A 19,162-nucleotide genomic window follows, 5' to 3' on the forward strand; every position below is an offset into this window, starting at 1 on the left:
ACGTAAGTCACCTTATTAGGTATGAAAATTTGTACACAAACATTCTGCTAAACAATGTAATGTGGCGAACAGGTCCTAAAGCAGGGTAACACAGTCTCGTGCTATGGAAGGTATTGTTAGCATAATATGCTACCTTGCTCCTCCAAACAATCCTACAAGTCCAAGAATTGTGGTATGAGTCAAGTTTCAACAGAGAATGATGGTCGTACACAAATGTACTACCATTATTTGCTCATGTTGTCAATAGGTTGAACAAATGTACAGAGTTTAAGTAAGAAGAGTGGAGAATTTGTGAAAGTGTGATGTGTCATAGCAAGTAGAGGAAGTGCATCCTGCTTGCAATAATGTAATTCTACTGAATTCTCTGTTTTTTTCATACACTGACTGAAAGCATTCAACCTATTCCTAGTTGACTTTTTCAGAAAGATGGCCCTCTGTTCATCAGAACAAGTAAAAGTTGCTTCTTGATGTAATGTAAGAGACAGTTTTGGCTGCTACATAAAATTACTTGAAATTATCTGTCTCTTCCCATATTCAATTTTTTTATTTATTAACTTTCTTCGTGTAATTCAAGCTTTTATATTTGGTTTCAAAAATTATCCCTGGCATTACTGAAATTTACTGTAAGTCAGAACCACCTCTTACTTGCAGTGATACAACAGGTCTTGTGGTAATATCAACCACGAAATAATGCTGCAAAGCCTGAAATGAGAGCACTGTTTACCCCACTTTTTGGTGTTTTATTGGAAAAGCATTCTGAAGCAAATGAAGTATCACAATCACCATACAAAGCAGAAATACATAGATATATGTAATTTATTTGTGCCATTCAACAGTGTTCCAATTGACAACGATTAATTAAAATATCAATAAAAAGGTGTCAGTAACTTATGAGATACTTTGCCACAGAAAAATTCTAGTCAACAGTTTTCTGTTTAACTTTTATTTTGATTTGTCTACAGTGATTCTCAGTTTTGCATGTTTCCTTCCCCGCCCCCCCCCCCCCCCCCCCCCAATGAACCATGACCGTGGACCTTGTCATTGGTGGGGAGGCTTGCGTGCCTCAGCGATACAGATAGCCGTACCGTAGGTACAACCACAATGGAGGGGTATCTGTTGAGAGGCCAGACAAACATAAGGGTTCCTGAAGAGGGGCAGCAGCCTTTTCAGTAGTTGCAATGGCAACAGTCTGGATGATTGACTGATCTGGCCTTGTAACAATAACCAAAATGGCCTTGCTGTGGTGGCTGAAAGCAAGGGCAAACTACGGCCATAATTTTTCCCGAGGGCATGCAGCTTTACTGTATGATTAAATGATGATGGTGTCCTCTTGGGTAAAATATTCCGGAGGTAAAATAGTGCCCCATTCGGATCGCCGGGCAGGGACTACTCAGGCGGACGTCGTTATCAGGAGAAACAAAACTGGCGTTCTACGGATCGGAGCGTGGAATGTCAGATCCCTTAATCGTAGGTAGGTTAGAAAATTTAAAGGGAAATAGATAGGTTAAAGTTAGATATAGGGGGAATTAGTGAAGTTCGGTGGCAGGAGGAACAAGACTTCTGGTCAGGTGACTACAGGGTTATAAACACAAAATCAAATAGGGGTAATGCAGGAGTAGGTTTAATAATGAATAGGAAAATAGGAATGCGGGTAAGCTACTACAAATAGCATAGTGAACGCATTATTGTGGCCAAGATAGATACAAAGCCCACACCTACTACAGTAGTACAAGTTTATATGCCAACTAGCTCTGCAGATGGTGAAGAAATGTATGATGAAATAAAAGAAATTACTCAGATAGTGAAGGGAGACGAAAAATTTAATAGTCATGGGTGACTTGAATTCAAGAGTAGGAAAAGGGAGAGAAGGAAACGTAGTAGGTGAATATGGATTGGGGATAAGAAATGAAAGAGGAAGCCGCCTAGTAGAATTTTGCACAGAGTACAACTTAATCATAGCTAACACTTGGTTTCAGAATCATGAAAGGAGGTTGTATACATGGAAGAATCTTGGAGATACTAAAAGGTGTCAGATAGATTATATAATGGTAAGACAGAGATTTAGGAACCAGGTTTTAAATTGTAAGGCACTTCCAGGGGCAGATGTGGACTCTGACCACAATCTATTGGTTATGAACTGTAGATTAAAACTGAAGAAACTGCAAAAATGTGGGAATTTAAGGAGATGGGACCTGGATAAACTGAAAGAACCAGAGGTTGTACAGAGTTTCAGGGAGAGCATAATGGAATCATTGACAGCAATGGGGGAAAGAAATACAGTAGAAGAAGAATGGGTAGCTTTGAGGGATGAAGTAGTGAAGGCAGCAGAGGATCAAGTAGGTAAAAAGACGAGGGCTAGTAGAAATCCTTGGGTAACAGAAGAAATATTGAATTTAATTGATGAAAGGAGAAAATATATAAATGCAGTAAATGAAGCAGGCAAAAAGGAATACAAACGTCTCAAAAATAAGATCGACAGGAAGTGCAAAATGGATAAGCAGGGATGGCTAGAGGACAAATGTAAGGATGTAGAGGCTTGTCTTACCAGGGGTAAGATAGATACTGCCTACAGGAAAATTAAAGAGACCTTTGGAGAAAAGAGAACCACTTGTATGAATGTCAAGAGCTCAGATGGAAACCCAGGTCTAAGCAAAGAAGGGAAAGCAGAAAGGTGGAAGGAGTATGTAGAGGGTCTATACAAGGGCGATGTACTTGAGGACAATATTATGGAAATGGAAGAGGATGTAGATGAAGATGAAATGGGAGATGCGATACTGCATGAAGAGTTTGACAGAGCACTGAAAGACCTGAGTTGAAACAAGGCCCCGGGAGTAGACAACATTCCATTGGAACTACTGACAGCATTGGGAGAGCCAGCCCTGACAAAACTCTACCAGCTGGTGAGCAAGATGTACGAGACAGTCGAAATACCCTCAGACTTCAAGAAGAATATTATAGTCCCAATCCCAAAGAAAGTAGGTGTTGACAGATGTGAAAATTACCAAACAATCAGTTTAATAAGCCACAGCTGCAAAATACTAACACGTATTCTTTACAGACGAATGGAAAAACTAGTAGAAGCCGACCTTGGGGAAGATCAGTTTGGATTCCGTAGAAATACTGGAACACGTGAGGCAATACTGACCTTACGACTTACCTTAGAAGAAAGATTAAGGAAAGGCAAACCTACGTTTCTAGCATTTGTAAACTTAGAGAAAGCTTTTGACAATGTTGACTGGAATACTCTCTTTCAAATTCTAAAGGTGGCAGGGGTAAAATACAGGGAGCGAAAGGCTATTTACAATTTGTACAGAAACCAGATGATAGTTATAAGGGTCGAGGGGCATGAAAGGGAAGCAGTGGTTGGGAAGGGAGTAAGACAGGGTTGCTGCCTCTCCCCGATGTTACTCAATTTGTATATTGAGCAAGCAGTTAAGTGTCAGGAAGTCATTTCTGAAAGTATTTGTATGGAGCGTAGCCATGTAAGGATGTGAAACATGGACGATAAATAGTTTGGACAAGAAGAGAAAAGAAGCTTTCGAAATGTGGTGCTACAGAAGAATGCTGAAGATTAGATGGGTAGACCACATAACTAATGAGGAAGTATTGAATAGGATTGGGGAGAAGAGAAGTTTGTGGCACAACTTGACCAGAAGAAGGGATCGGTTGGTAGGACATGTTCTGAGGCATCAAGGGATTACCAATTTAGTATTGGAGGGCAGCTTGGAGGGTAAAAATCGTAGAGGGAGACCAAGAGATGAATACACTAAGCAGATTCAGAAGGATGTAGGTTGCAGTAGGTACTAGATGAAGAAGCTTGCACAGGATAGAGTAGCATGGAGAGCTGCATCAAACCAGTATCAGGACTGAAGACAACAACAACATCTGCATGTTCAACCTGCTCAATCCATCCATAAACATTATGAAAGTGGATGTATTTACGTTCCATATCTCCTTCTAAGTCACTGGATTGATTTCAATCAAACTTGGTATACCAGAGTGTATAAATGGACAAGGAAAAAAAATTATCGAATTTTTCCAGGATTTCTCGGTTGAAAATACACTTTCTCCCAGGTGAAAATACATTTTTCTCCATGTTACGGGAGAGTATACTTTTCCTCAGCACTGTAAAACTTACCAGTGTTTTGAATGTTTATGGTTTTATACGCCAGCGTAGAATTTCCAGTCACTTTATAAAACGAATCTCGGGGGGAGGACGACATGTTTTTGAAAGATCTTTGACGTGTAGCAACAACATGTATGCTGCATATTTTTGTGTTACAAAGATATAAATTCAAATTCCACCAAACATCAAATGTTACTTTCGAAGGCATTGAAATCAAGATTGCGACACGCCTTTGTAAGCTAGTCATAGCTCATGTCATGTGATCTCGCCAGCTGATGACAGCATAGGACACGTGACGTAGTCAGCCAATAGCAAGATCACTCTTAAGTAGCGCGAACACACAAATAAGAAAAGTTGATGGTTTAAATTAATTACACAGTGTTGCTATAAGAAAAACAGAGGTTTCACATATAATTGTAGTCTCGAAGATTAGTAAGCTGCAAGAGAAGCTAAGCTGTGACATATAATGTTGATCTTTTTTTCGCGAGTTACACTTTAAGATATATCACACTAATGTGCCATTAAAATTTTTAATAACGGTGTAAATGTCTGATGTTCTGGGCTCAAAATTCTTCCAGATGGTCGTCCTCAAAGAGTTGATTTTTAATTGAGAGTTAAACACTCTGTGATTTAAGAAATTCATCGTACATTCTCGCATATAGTTCATCTTTTGTAAAAGGAAATTTACTTTGAAAGTAACACTTTTCAAAGCACCATCCACAATGTTTTCTTGTGACCTGTTAGAAAATGATTCATTTCAGCAGTTGCCAGAGAGCACCAGATAACAGGCGCCACTGCTCTTGCGCAGCTACAATGATACAGGAGGCCCATATGTTCGTACATGTAAAACATTAAACGATCTAGCACTATGTCACAAAAGAAACAAGACATCAGAGGACACTTCAAGTTCATCGGAATTTCGTGAACCATTTCATATTCATATTCGTATTCATATGTCCAGATTTAGATGTAAATTTTCTTGAGTATCTGTACTGTATTATCTCATGTTTGGTTCTTTATTATGGCATAATTCCATGCGAGCTACGAGATGGAAACATGCACTTGAAATGCAGCGAACAATTGAAACTAGACAACAATGTCAGAAAGGCGGAAATAAAACCTGAAAATAATAACATATTTTAGCTTTCTGTAACTATGCGAACGTATTTTAATTCATTTGATAGCTCCTGCCCACAGAAATCTGTTTTGTTTTCATTTGATGTGAAAGTAATAAACGAAGAGGAAACAGCAAAATCACTAAACGTAAACACAGGTCACGTGGAAACTACCCACCTCCCCACCATAACTCAGACTGCTCTGTGCATCAGCTCCGGATCTACGATATTTCCAAACTGGGGCAATACTAGATCATGGCGCCCAGCCACACATCCGTAGCCAGAAGCAGGAGAAGGTACCCCCCCCCCCCCCACGCGACTCAACTGCGCATGCACAAGAGCCCACCCGCAACTGCTCAAACGAATCTAATGTCAACAGCTGTCATGTCACATTCATCAGCGACAACTTGTCATTATGAATCATTGCATAGTCTTTCTAAAGCCTTTGACACACTTTGCTGTTGGCAGACGCTTGTATGAGCACTATGTTTTGTTGTTGTATATGTCGGATTTCCTTTGCAACTTTGGTTTTATTTTTGTTTTTTCTTCTTCTTGTTATTGTTTTGTTGCTGCAGTATTATCCTGCAGACGCGGGATACAGTAATATCCTTTGTTGGAGTATTGGTTCTTATCAGTCAAAATCACAAAAATTTAACTGAAAACTAAAACAATGAAACATTCCCAGAGTTCTAAAAATTCCCGAGTTTTTTACGGTTTTCTCCCGGATGAAAAAATTCTCGGGTTTTTCCTGGATCTCCCAGTTGTCTCGGGTCGTATACACCCTGTATAGATATCAGTTACGGTCTGGAAAGAACCACTATGAGGGTAAGAACCACCTACCTATCAAAGAGGTGGAGGTGAAGGTTAGAAAGGAAGGGTAGCTCACAATGCACAAACAGCCAGATTACAGTCATCCAGTATCTGAAAGTGAGACCACTCAGTAACTTGCAACCAACTTTATACATAATTTCAAGCCTTTTAGATACTTTTTCTCAATGACACCCACCACAAAATGATGGAAGGAAAAAGTTTATCGCTTAATGCATTTTAGCTATTTGTGCAGTAATACTGCATCAGGCATGACCGTTTAATTTATTACTTCTTTACTACTATATCTACATGCAGCACATTAGCCAGATAGTAAGCACATATACCATTGGGTATACTTGCAAAATTAATCACATACAGTTTTGGAGGTATGACATTATAAACTTCGAGCTGCGTGAAAATGCTGGAGACAGGTGAAATATGTGTGAAATATATGTGACATGAACGCACATGGGCAAAGCCACAGGTGAAAAGCTCCTCCTAAACCTATAGATGGATTTCAACCAAGCTTTATACACACACTACTTACTATCTGGAAAGAAATACTGTCGGGGTAAGAACCAGCAAACTCCTATTGGGGTAGGGATGATAATGTGGAGGTGAAAGGGGGAAGGTGGAATGGACAAAGGGTAAGGAGTTGGAGATGACAGAGAGAGAGGGGGAGGAGAAAATGGATAAAGGGAGAGGAAGAGATGGGTAGTGTGGAAAGGTGGAGATGGACAGAGGGGGGAGAAGCAGATGGCTAGAAGGGGAGGAGCAGATGGGCAGAGATGTGAAAGAGGAAGAGATGGACAAAGATGGGGAGGAAGAGACAGAAAGAGAGGGATGGTGAGTTGGACAGAGAAATGGGGAGAAGGAAACTGGCAGACAAAGGAAAGAGGAAGAGAAGGACATACGAAGGGGAAAGGAGGAGATGGGCAGAGAGAGAGAGAGAGAGAGAGAGAGAGAGAGAGAGAGAGAGAGAGAGAGAGAGAGATGGACAGAAAGGGAGGGGAGAGGAGAAGATGGAAAGAGGGAGGGGACAGATGAACTGATAGAAGACTGGAATAAATACATACAGGGTGATTCATGAAGATATGCAAATATTTTAATATGTTCTTCCACAAGTAAAACTAACGAAAAAAGTTCATATAAATATAGCTCCACAAATGTTTAATTACTGAGTTATGGCTAGTAAAAGATTTTGCCTGAAATTTAGCAACTTTGTTAATATGAAGCCATTCCAAAACTGTACAAGGTTAAAGCAAAGCATGATTTCAATTTATTTTGTTGTTATTGATATGGTGAATCTAATAAAACATGTCCCAGATGTGTATCTGCAGTAGCTTTCCAGAACATCCAGATAAGCAATGTCACATTGAAAATACATTTGCAACCACGTACCAAGTGGAACATCTTCGAGTAAGTGGGGCATTTCTTCTTGAAGGAATTATAATTACGTCTCGCCAGTTAGATGTCCTGGGAAACCAGTAATGTGTATGTTGATTATACCACATCACACATTTATGCTAAATCACTGCTGGAAATTGTGTTGCAGTGTTGCATGTGAGTTTGCTTCAGACAATATGTGCTTGTTATGTAAATTGTTTATACCACCTCGAGTAAACTGTGCCTCATTAGTACACAAAATGTATTTGTGTAACTGCCAATTAGTACTGAACCAATTGCACAACTCCAAGCGAAGGGCAGGATCTCCCAGATGTAAATGATGCACTTTTCTTTATTTATGGTAAGGATACAGATTATTGTACTTCAGTGTATTCCATACCTTACATTGTGAAATGCCTAATCATCGAGAGATACATTGTGTACTCATACCCGGGCTATGTTGAACAGCATCCATAACATCCTCACCAACATCTTCATGTATCGACCGCTCGTACTGGTTATGAAAACTAGGTAGAGAACCTGTCTCCCGTAAATTTGAAATACTCCACTAATGGTTCATACATTCGGAAGGCTCTGAGTTGGATAACGTACGCGATATTCGTTAACTGTGGCAGTAGCATTACCATCACATTAGCCATAAATAAACACCATATGAGTGTATTCCTCTGTTGTAAATTTGAAAGGCATCCCTATTTCATAAATAGTCTACAAACTACAACAGTTACTATGTGGTTTCACTTAAGTACACTATTGTTATGATGTTCTTTCACTGGAAAATGCAGAAAAAAAGTGGTTCAAATGGCTCTGAGCACTATGGGACTTAACATTTGAAGTAATCAGTCCCATAGAACTTAGAACTACTTAAACCTAACTAACCTAAGGACATCACACACATCCATGCCCGAGGCAGGATTCGAACCTGCGACTGTAGCGATCGCGAGGTTTCAGACTGAAGCGCCTGGAACCGCTCGGCCACACCGGCCGGCGGACAATGCAGAAAACAAACTATTTCAAGGTTAGGAAATGACTGAAACAACTCACTAATGGTTGCCAACAATGACATAGACGTTTCTATGTTCTTAATGGAAAGTAAACAAATTTACTTGCATAATAATCTTTGCTTCTCTGGATGTTCTGGAAAACTACTGCAGATACATGCCTGGGACGCGTTTTATTAGATTCAACAGACCAATAACAACAAAATAAATGGAAATTGTGCTTTACTTTAACCTCGTACAGTTTTACAGTGGCTTCATATCAGCAAAGTTGCTAAATTTCAGGCAAAATCTTTTATTAGCCATAACTGCATACCTAAACATTTGCGGACCTGTGTTTATATGAACTTTTTTTCTGTAGTTTTACTTGTAGAATAACATATTAAAATATTTGCTTATCTTTGAGAGTCACCCTGTATATGGCCAATAATGAAGGGTCAGACAGTATATAATAAACGTGATTTGCACACAAACAGAATCCACCCTGAAATGATTTTGACCCACTAAATCAAAGGGAAAATTAGCTTGGAATGTCATTTGAAATTGTACAAATACTCATTTAGTTTATAAGATACTTTGTGCTTCCTACTTAGGGCTCATCCCGAGCCCCCAGAATAAAAGAACCCACCTCTGCTAAGGGTGGGGAGTTGTTGACACTTGCAGGGGGCTTTTGGTCATTCAGGCCAGTTCCTGAAGAGAGAGAGAGAGAGAGAGAGAGAGAGAGAGAGAGAGAGAGAGAGAGAGAGAGAGAGAGGTTGTGTTAGTTCTGCAGATGGGCGAAATTGAGTGGAAAGCAGAGCCATTATTTTTTTGCAACAAAAAATGCATTTCTACTGTACGGCTTAATAATGATGGCAACCTCTTATTTAAAATATTCCAGAGGTAAAATAGTAACCAATTCAGATTTCTGGGTGCAGACTACTCAGGAGGTTATCGTCAACAGGAAAAACAAAACTCGCATTCTACAGGTCAGTGTGTGGAATATTAGGTCACTTAATTTGTTCGGGAGGCCAGAGAATTTATAAATGGAAATGGATATGTTGAAGTCAGATACAGCGGGAATTAGTGAAGTGCAGTGGTAGAAAGAATGTGACTTGTGGTTGAAACATTAAAGTATCAACAAAAACCAAATAGGGGTTACAGAGTACGTCCAATAATGAATAAGACCATAAGAATATGGATAAGCTACCATAAACAGCATAGTGAACACATTTTCATATCCAAAATAGACATGAATCCAACACCCACCACCAACCACAATGGTACAAGTTTATACACCAACTAACTCCGTAGATGGTGAAGAGATTGAAAGAATGTATGATGAGATAAAGAAAATCTTTCAGATAGTAGAAGGGAACAAAAATTTGAGATGGGTGACTGGAATTTTGAAGTGGAAAAAGGAAGAGAAACAAAGATAGGAAGAGGACACGGACTGGTGGAAAGAAATGAAAGAGGAAGCCACCGGGTACAATATTTCCCAAAGCAAAATTTAATCAGTTTAAGACTAATTTAAGAAGGTTGTGCAGGTGCTAGAGACCTGGAGACAGGTCGATTATAAAATGGCAATAAAAAAAGACATCAAAACCAGATATTAAACTGAAAGAAATGTCCAGGGGAAGATGTGAACTCCAGCCACAATTTATTGGTTATGAACTGCAAATTAAAACTAAGTCATTGCAAAAAGATATGAAATTAAGCAGATGGGACCTGAATAAATGAGAGGAACCAGAGGTGTTTGAGGGTTTCAATGGGTGTATCACGCAATGTCGACTTAACAGGGAAGATAATAAAACAGCAGACAAATGACTAACTATGAAACTATGAGAGATGGAATAGCGAAGGCAGCAGAGAATCACATATGTATGACAATAAGGGCCAACAGAAATTCCTGGATAACACAAAAGATACTAAATTTAACTGACTAAATGGGAAAATATATATACAAAGGCAAATGAAGCATGAAAAAGGGGATACAGATGTCTAAAAAATGAGACTGAAAGAAAGAACAAAATGGCTAAGCAGGAACGGCTAGAGGGTAAATGCAAGGCTGTAGACGCATATATAAATAGGGGAACAATAGGCATCACCTAAAGGAAAATGAATGAGACAAGCAGCTGTATAAATATCAAGAGCTCAGATGGCATGCCAGTACAATGCAAAGAAATTAAAAGCTGAAAGATGGAAGGAACATACAGAGGGTATAGCAGATTTCACTTCACACACTGCGGAACCCGAGCACATACATGAAGTGGCAAGTGACTGCTTGGCTGTGTCCTGTAGGCAATGTAGTGTCAGTAATTTTCAGCTACTTATGCTGAGCTGTACAGCTTTACTTTGCGCTCTCTCTCTCTCTCTCTCTCTCTCTCTCTCTCTCTCTCTCTCTCTCTCACACACACACACACACACACACACACACACAAAACCTCATCTGCAGGCCTGCATCCACTAGTATATACAGCTGCCACTTCACTTTTCCACAGCGTACCTCATTGCCGAGGATTTCTGCTTTGACCAGCTTGGCTGCCAGCTCGTTCATCTCCAGATCAGTGAGTGGGGCTCCAGTGCCCACCGGCTCTCCCTTTTCTTCTGCAGACTCCGATGAAGAGCCGTCAGAACTGCTGCCTGCTTGTTTCCGTGTGGTCTTTTCTGCAACAGATTCAGCATATTCTTTTCACTGTTGTTTTCTTCCAACACAAGGAAAGCTACTAAGGAAGATTATCACACACACTTTGGTTGGTTGGTTGATTCAGCTGAGGGGGGCAAACAGTGAGGTCATTGTCCCCATCAGATTATGGAAGATACAGAAGGAAGTCAGCAATGCCCTTTCAAAGGAACCATCCCAGCATTTGCCTGAAGCGATTTAGAGAAATCATGGAAAACCTAAATTAGGATTGCCAGACACGAGTTTGAACTATCTTCCTTCCAACGCAACTCCAGTGTGATAACCACTGCACCACCTGACTCGGTCACAAATACATTAAAGATACAAGAGGCACATAATGTATATATTATGTGATAAGAAATACAAGAGTTTAATGTCTCCATCACTTTATTATGTATCAATCGTCTCTCCTATGACCTGACAGATGCATCTTCTCTACTGTTTTGACAGATATTTGGAAATTCATCTGTGGAATGTGCAGATGGTGCCACTACAGATAAAATCTGCTCATTGTGTGTTTCACACAAAATCTGGTGTCCACAAGAAATGATAGCGGGTTTTTCATTAATAATTAAATGTCCTCTGAATTGGAGCTTCAAGTGCCCTTTTGACACAACAATCCCAAATTAGCTCGGTGGAATTTTCATTGACATACAATAACAGACAGCAGAACGTATCTACTCGAGAGATTTCTCTGCGCTTTTGTATTGATCTCGCTATACGCCGTCTTGGTTCCAAATTTGCTATGTCTTAGGTATCGATTCTGCTTTACTTGCTCGACTAGTTATTCTGATATGCTGTCTCCATTGTCTGTCATTCTGTCATTGTTGCTCTCCACATGTTTTCTCTTTGGTGACTCACTCTGATGCCCTCAGCTGGTCAGACTGCTTCAACGGGTTGTCAAGTTATTTGCGGCATTGTTAGATTCCTGTCACTATAGAAATATCGACAAAAAAGAAATTCATACACCTCAGTTTCCATTGTCTTGGACAATTTATTACAAAATTGCACACAAAAGTACACCTTATTTCCATAAACTGTTCAAGTCCATACACAATTTGTCCACTGTGGCTGTCTACGAATGAATTGTGTGCCAGAAAACTCACAGAAAATGATGAACATTTCAGATTATGTTTGACTGATTTTGAAAGTTACAATAAAGATGTGAAATATTACTAACTGTGTAATTAGAATTATGTAGTTCATTTTTGAGGGGCAAGAAGTAACAGGAAACTTAAAAATGCATCACCAAATTTCCTAACAGCGCAAAAGATGTTTCACAGATGTACTGTTGACATAATGTACTTATTACATGTAAGTAATCAGTACTCCTCCAGTGACTAAACACCCCATTACTCCAGCAAAAATTGTTCCTGAAGTTACCACAAATGACTCATTATATAATAACAACAAAGTTAAAAAGTTTTGTATGTGGTTCGCAATGAACGCTAAATTGTGAGATTGATGTCACTGAAGATCAGTATATCTCGTTCACCGTATGAAGTAACAGGACATTCTAGATTACAAAATAGCCTTAATGAAAATTGTATCATTGATGGCTACCATCCCTCACATTCAACGATACAGTATAATCTGCACAGATGCGGAAAGTAACTGACAACGTGTTATTTAAAAATATCCTCTTAACTATGATTAAATATGTTTACGATGTACATATGCAGACTGGAGCAATGAATGAAAATTGGTACAGGCCGGGATTCGAAGCCTGGTCTCTTCCCCACTAGGCAAATGCAGTAAGCATTACGCCACCCTGGCATAGGAAAGTTGTACTACAATAGTCCGTGCAGTTGCACAAAGCCACCGTGCCAGAGTGGCATAGTAGTCAGCGCATAAGTCTAGTGAGCAGTAAACCCGGGTTCGAATCCCAGCCTCGGTACAAATTTCATTTGTCACTTCCGTCTGCATTTATACATCACTGACGTTTGATACTTTAAAAAGACTCTGGAGCTATATAGTTTCATTTGAAATGTTCCTTTTTATTTTTTTTATTTTTTTTCTTTATTTGGTAGAGAGAATATTGCACGCAGTACCGTAGGTATTGTCGATTTGAAGTTACTCGATGTGTATCAGAAACTACTGAAGAAAAAGTCGCATATAAATCAGTGTGGATTTGTAACAACTGTTAATTCACAGATGAGCCTGAAAGTCAGATTAGATTAATACTTGTTCCATAGATCATGAATACGACACTTCGTAATGATGTGGAACGTGTCAGGTTAATAAAAGATGTCTGTACAAGAAATTACATTACACAAAATATTGCATGACACTAATGATTAAGTTTTTTGTTTTTTTTTTTGTTTTTTTTTTTTTTTTAACTTAGCTTCTATCTAAAAATTCAGCCAATGAGTAGAAGGAGTTGTCATCTAGAAATTCTTTTAATTTATTTTTAAATGTTAGTTGGCTATCTGTCAGGCTTTTGATGCTGTTTGGTAGGTGCCCAAAGACTTTTGTGGCAGCATAATTTACCCCTTTCTGTGCCAAAGTCAGATTTAACCCTGCATAGTGAAGATCATCCTTTCTCCTGGTGTTATAGGTATACACACTGCTATTACTTTTGAATTGGGTTGGATTATTATCAACAAATTTCATAAGGGAATATATATACTGTGAGGTTACTGTGAGGATCCCTAGATCCTTAAATAGATGTCTGCAGGATGACCGTGGGTGGGCTCCAGCAATTATTCTGATTACATGTTTTTGTGCAATGAATACTTTTCTACTCAACGATGAATTACCCCAGAATATGATGCCATACGAAAGCAGTGAATGAAAGTAGGCATAGTAAGCTAATTTACTGAGATTCTTATCACCAAAATTTGCAATAACCCTAATAGCATACGTAGCTGAACTCAGACGTTTCAGCAGACCATCAATGTGTTGCTTCCAGTTTAACCTCTCATCAATGGACACACCTAAAAATTTTGAAAATTCTACCTTAGCTACAGACTTCTGTTCAAATTCTATATTTATTACTGGAGTTGTGCCATTTACTGTACGGAACTGTATATACTGTGTTTTATCAAAATTTAAAGAGAGTCCGTTTGCTGAGAACCACTTAATAATTTTGTGAAAAACATCATTTACAATTACATCACTTAGTTCTTGGTTTTTGGATGTTATTACTATACTTGTATCATCAGCAAAAAGAACTAACTTTGCATCTTCATCAATGTGGAATGGTAAGTCATTAATGTATATCAAGAACAGTAAAGGACCTAAGACCGAACCCTGTGGGACCCCGTGCTTGATAGCACCCCAGTTTGAGGAATCAGCTGTTGTTTTAACATTACACGAACCACTTATTTCAACTTTCTGCATTCTTCCAGTTAAGTATGAATTAAACCATTTGTGCACTGCCCCACTCAAACCATAATGATTTAGCTTATCTAAAAGAATTCCATGATTTACACAATCAAAGGCCTTTGAGAGATCACAAAAAATACCAATGGGTGATGTCCGGTTATTCAGAGCATTTAATATTTGATCAGTGAAAGCATATATAGCATTTTCTGTTGAAAAGCCTTTCTGAAAACCAAACTGACATTTTGTTAGTACTTTATTTTTACAAATATGGGAGGCTACTCTTGAATACATTACTTTCTCAAAAATTTTTGATAGAGCTGTCCCCCTTTTTATGCAATGGTTTTACAATGGCATATTTCAGTCTATCAGGGAAAACAACCTGCTCCAAAGAGCTATTACATACGTGGCTGAGAATCCTACTTTTCTGTGGGGAATAAGCTTTAAGTACTTTGCTGGAAATGCCATCAATTCTGTAAGAGCTTTTACTTTTCAGTGAGTTTATTATTTTACTGATTTCAGAGGGAGAGGTTGGTGGAATTACAGTTGTTTCAAACTGCGCAGGTATGGCCTCTTCTATTAATAGCCTTGCCTCTTCTAGTGAAGATCTAGATCCTATTTTCTCCACAACATTTAAAAAATGATTATTCAAAATATTTTCAATTTCTGATTGTTTGTTAGTGCACTTGTCATTCAGTTTTATTGCACTAACGTCTTCCTGTGCTCTTGGTTGCCCTGTTTCCCTTTCAATAATATTCCAAATTGCTTTAATTTTATTATCAGAGTTACTGATCTCAGACATGATACACATGCTTCTGGACTTTTTAATAACTTTTCTTAGTACCGCACAATAGTTTTTATAATATTGAACAATTTCGGGGTCAGTACTCCCTCTTGCTGTTAGATACAGTTCTCTTTTACGGTTGCAAGATATTCTTATTCCTTTAGTTAGCCAAGGTTTTTTATATGTTTTCTTGGAATTATGTTTAACTATTTTCTTGGGAAAACAATTTTCAAATACCCTTAAAAATGTATTGTGAAATAAGTTATATTTCAAGTTTGCATCGGGTTCCTTATACACTTCATCCCAGTCTAGCTGCTGTAGGCTTTCCCTAAAGTTTGCAATATTTATATTGTTAATTGAACGCACTGCTTTGAAAGTCTGATTTATTATACTGCATGGAGCTATGTCATGTACTGTAACAAGCTGTGCACTATGATCTGAAAGACCATTCTCAACAGGATAAGCATTTATGTCCTTAAACTTATCTTGGTCTATAAAAAAGTTATCTATCAATGTACTGCTGTTCTTTGTTATCCGAGTAGGAAAATCAATGACGGAGCTCAAATTGAAAGAACTGAGTAATACTAAAAGGTCATTCTTCCTATTACACCCTTTCAGGGAATCAACATTGAAATCCCCACAAATGATAATTTGCTTCCCCCTGTCTGACAGATAGCACAACAAAGCATCCAAGTTTTCTAGAAATAGCTGGAAATTCCCTGAGGGGGACCTATACACTGTTACAATTATGAGAGTGCCATCATTTAGTTTAAGTTCAGTGGCACATGCTTCCATATGTTGCTCTACACAAAATTTTTTAGTTTCTAAATTTTTTGCACTGTGGAAGCTTTTGACATATTTTTACAACTACATTAATGCTTTCATCGGCAGTCTCAGCAGGAGACATCGTAGAAAGCACTGCACAAATTTCTGGAAGAGAACAAGACAAGCTGCTCAGGTAGCCTTTGCTCAGACAGACGCCCAGATGTAGGCGACTGAGTACAGGCAGACACATTAAGGTGGCCACACACGTAACTGCACGCTTGACAAACACACATCGTCAAGCGTGCTTGCCCAGTCATGCTCGAGCGTGTGAAGGATAAATCTGTGCATTAGGATTGAACAAGCAGCTCGATGCTCGATTGGATTTCAACAATATATTCTTCTGTAAGAGTTCAAGTGTGTGTACCGAGAACCTTACACAAACATTTGTCAGTGATTTCATTTAATTTTTATTTATTGTTATTAAATTACATTTGTACAAAGGCTGAAGTCCAATGCAGAACACGTCAAAGCATACAATATTACGTGGAAAAAATAGAAGATAAATAACAGTACTGTGACACACGTCAAAGCACACAATATTACGTGGAAAAAAATAGAAGATAAATAACAGTACTGTGACACAGGTCCCATATTGTGTCTATTATAAATATCTAATACAAGAATAGTATTTTTCTTTCTTTAAACACTCTTTACTCCACATATCACATTTCCTCTTTTGTTTCTACATAATAAAAGCAGAATAACTGACAAAAGCCATCTTTTGGTAAACAAACAGATGTATGTACAAGCATGCTCGGGCTGTGTGGAAGTTTGAGGAATTTGTGCACACTTGCACAAGCAGGACCTTGAGTGCATTCTTTTCGAGTGTGGCTGTCTTTAGGTGACAATGGTGCAGCACTCGGTTTGGCACGTAGTAAGAACGTTCACAGCAGTAAAAGGGTTAACAGTCAGATGTATTCTATCAGAATTCGCAAACACAGAGTCGAGAGTGGCTTTCACTGATGTTTCAATACCACTTATACACAAAGGAGACACCGATAGAGATACGACCCAACAAATACAGGAATCGACACGTGAACTTACAAAATGCTTTAAACGACATATCATGTTCTGAAAAATATTTAATCTAAAGTCAGTCATTTGACATAGGTCACTTAATTCAAAAGATATTGTAGTTATGTTTATTGATTTCAAAAAGGCATTTTGTTTTGTAGACAGAAAAAACTATAGTTAAAATAACCCACGAATTTGGCATAAAGTGCAAATTACCACATTTATAAATGAAAATAATCCATTTTTTAAAAATATAACGCAATTGGATAGACAAAGAATCTACTCACCAAGCAGTGACAGACGAACACAAATGTGAAAGGTATTTACACAAACTTTCAGAGCCAGTGGCTCCTTCTTATGGCAAAAGGGTTGAAGGGGAAGCAAGCTGGATAAAGTTCAGAAAAGCCATATAGAAACCCAGGTCACAGGAGACTTACAGCACAGGATGATTCTCATCCCATCCAGTAAGTCTCCCCTGAACCAGTGTTCTGGGTGACTTTTCCGAACTTACCCCATGCCGTAGGTCTTCCCTGACCCGAATTCTGGGTGGCATTTCAGAACTTTACCCCTTTTCCTAAATGTCGGTAGTCCTTTTCCCTCACCCCTCTTCTTTACTCTTCAACCTTTCTGTCAGAAGGAGCCACTGGCTCCGAAGGCTTGCATAAATAATACAGTTCACACATGTGTTCTCCTGCCAACACCTGGTGAGTAAATTAGCAAATCTAGTTCATGAAACACTTAAAAGACACAGTATCTACACTGAAGTGACAAGTCATGGGATAGAAATATGCACATATATAGATGGTGGTATTATCGTGTACACAGAGTATAAAAGGGCAATGCATTGGCGGAGCTGTTATTTGTACTTGGGTGATTCACGTGAAAAGTTCTCTGACATGATCACAGAAGCACGACGGAAATTAACAGATTTTAAATGTGGAATGGTAGGTGGAGCTAGACGAATGGGACATTCCATTTCCAAAATTGTTAGGGAATTTGATATTCCGAGATCCACAGTGTCAAGAGTGTGCCTTTCCTGGACTTGTCACCATATGGTTTGGACCCAAGGCAACTAGAAACTGTTGCCTGTTCAGATAGTAAGAGATGATGGAAGGGTTCGAGAATGGTGCAGACCCCACAAGTTGTTAACAAGGCACATGTTCTTTCACCCTTTCTTAGAACCACTTCAGACTAGTTTTTTACACTCTCCTACGTTGGAATCCTTCCACATTCAATACTTTTAACCTGAACACTTCTTTGTCAGCTTTTTCTTCAGTTTTTACATGTTTTTTTTACCTAAATCCTTTTTTATTTCATTGATTTAATTTTTTTTTTTTGGCTCCCTAGTGGTGTGGGCTGTGTTTACATAGGATTGACTGGGTCCTCTGGTCCGACTGAACCATTTGTGTTCCATTATTTGGAGACCATTTATACTCACTCGTTCATAGACTTCATGTTCCCACAGAATGATGTCAAGTCACCGGGTCACAATTATCTGTGTCTGGTTTGAAGATCATTCTGGACAATTAGAGCAAACAATCTGGTTACCCAGATTGCACAATAATCCCATCGAGCATTTACGGTATGTAATCGTGAGGTCAGTTCGAGTACAGCATCCTGCACTAGCAACACTTTCACAATATGTACAGCTATAGAGGTAGCATGGCTCAATATTTCTGCAGGAGACTTCCAACGACTAGTCGAGTCCACATCATGTTGAATTGCTGCACTACATTGGGCAAAAGAAGGTCCAACATGACAGCATGAGGTATCCTGAGAATTTCATCACCTCAGTGTAAAGTGAAATTTATGAGAGAAACATCTCAGCTCTTCAAAATAAACACAAATATATTATCCCAAATCCTTCTTGTGTTCTTGAAAGAGTGAAAATTTGGAATAACAAACAGAACAAATATAATATTTCACCGATAAGGTTGAGAAGAGGATACAAAAATACTGGAGTAAACTGTTTCACACTTGCAGCTCACTTTGCTAGACATTCTGAAAATGTGGCCATCTGCTGTACTACAAACAAATCTTTTAGAATAAATAGGCAGTAGGACCAGCTTAAGATATATTGCAAAGAAAAAAAAATTAAGA

General features: G+C 38.7%; 1 protein-coding gene across 3 annotated transcripts in view; it reads right to left on the reverse strand.

The window, feature by feature from the left end:
* The window catches only part of LOC126291556 (CWF19-like protein 2), a 246,200-nt gene that overhangs the window by 155,278 nt on the left and 71,760 nt on the right, over positions 1-19,162 (reverse strand). For all 3 annotated transcript variants that reach the window (XR_007551811.1, XM_049985067.1, XM_049985068.1), the window contains exon 6: positions 10,939-11,099. Coding sequence is in view for 2 of the 3 variants with exons in the window: in XM_049985067.1 (XP_049841024.1) it covers positions 10,939-11,099 (161 nt within the window). In the remaining variant the exon portion in view is untranslated. The remainder of the gene's footprint in view (positions 1-10,938; positions 11,100-19,162) is intronic.

The sequence above is a fragment of the Schistocerca gregaria genome, chromosome 9 (genome assembly GCF_023897955.1).
Source record: "Schistocerca gregaria isolate iqSchGreg1 chromosome 9, iqSchGreg1.2, whole genome shotgun sequence".
NCBI classification, from domain to species: Eukaryota; Metazoa; Arthropoda; class Insecta; order Orthoptera; family Acrididae; genus Schistocerca; species Schistocerca gregaria.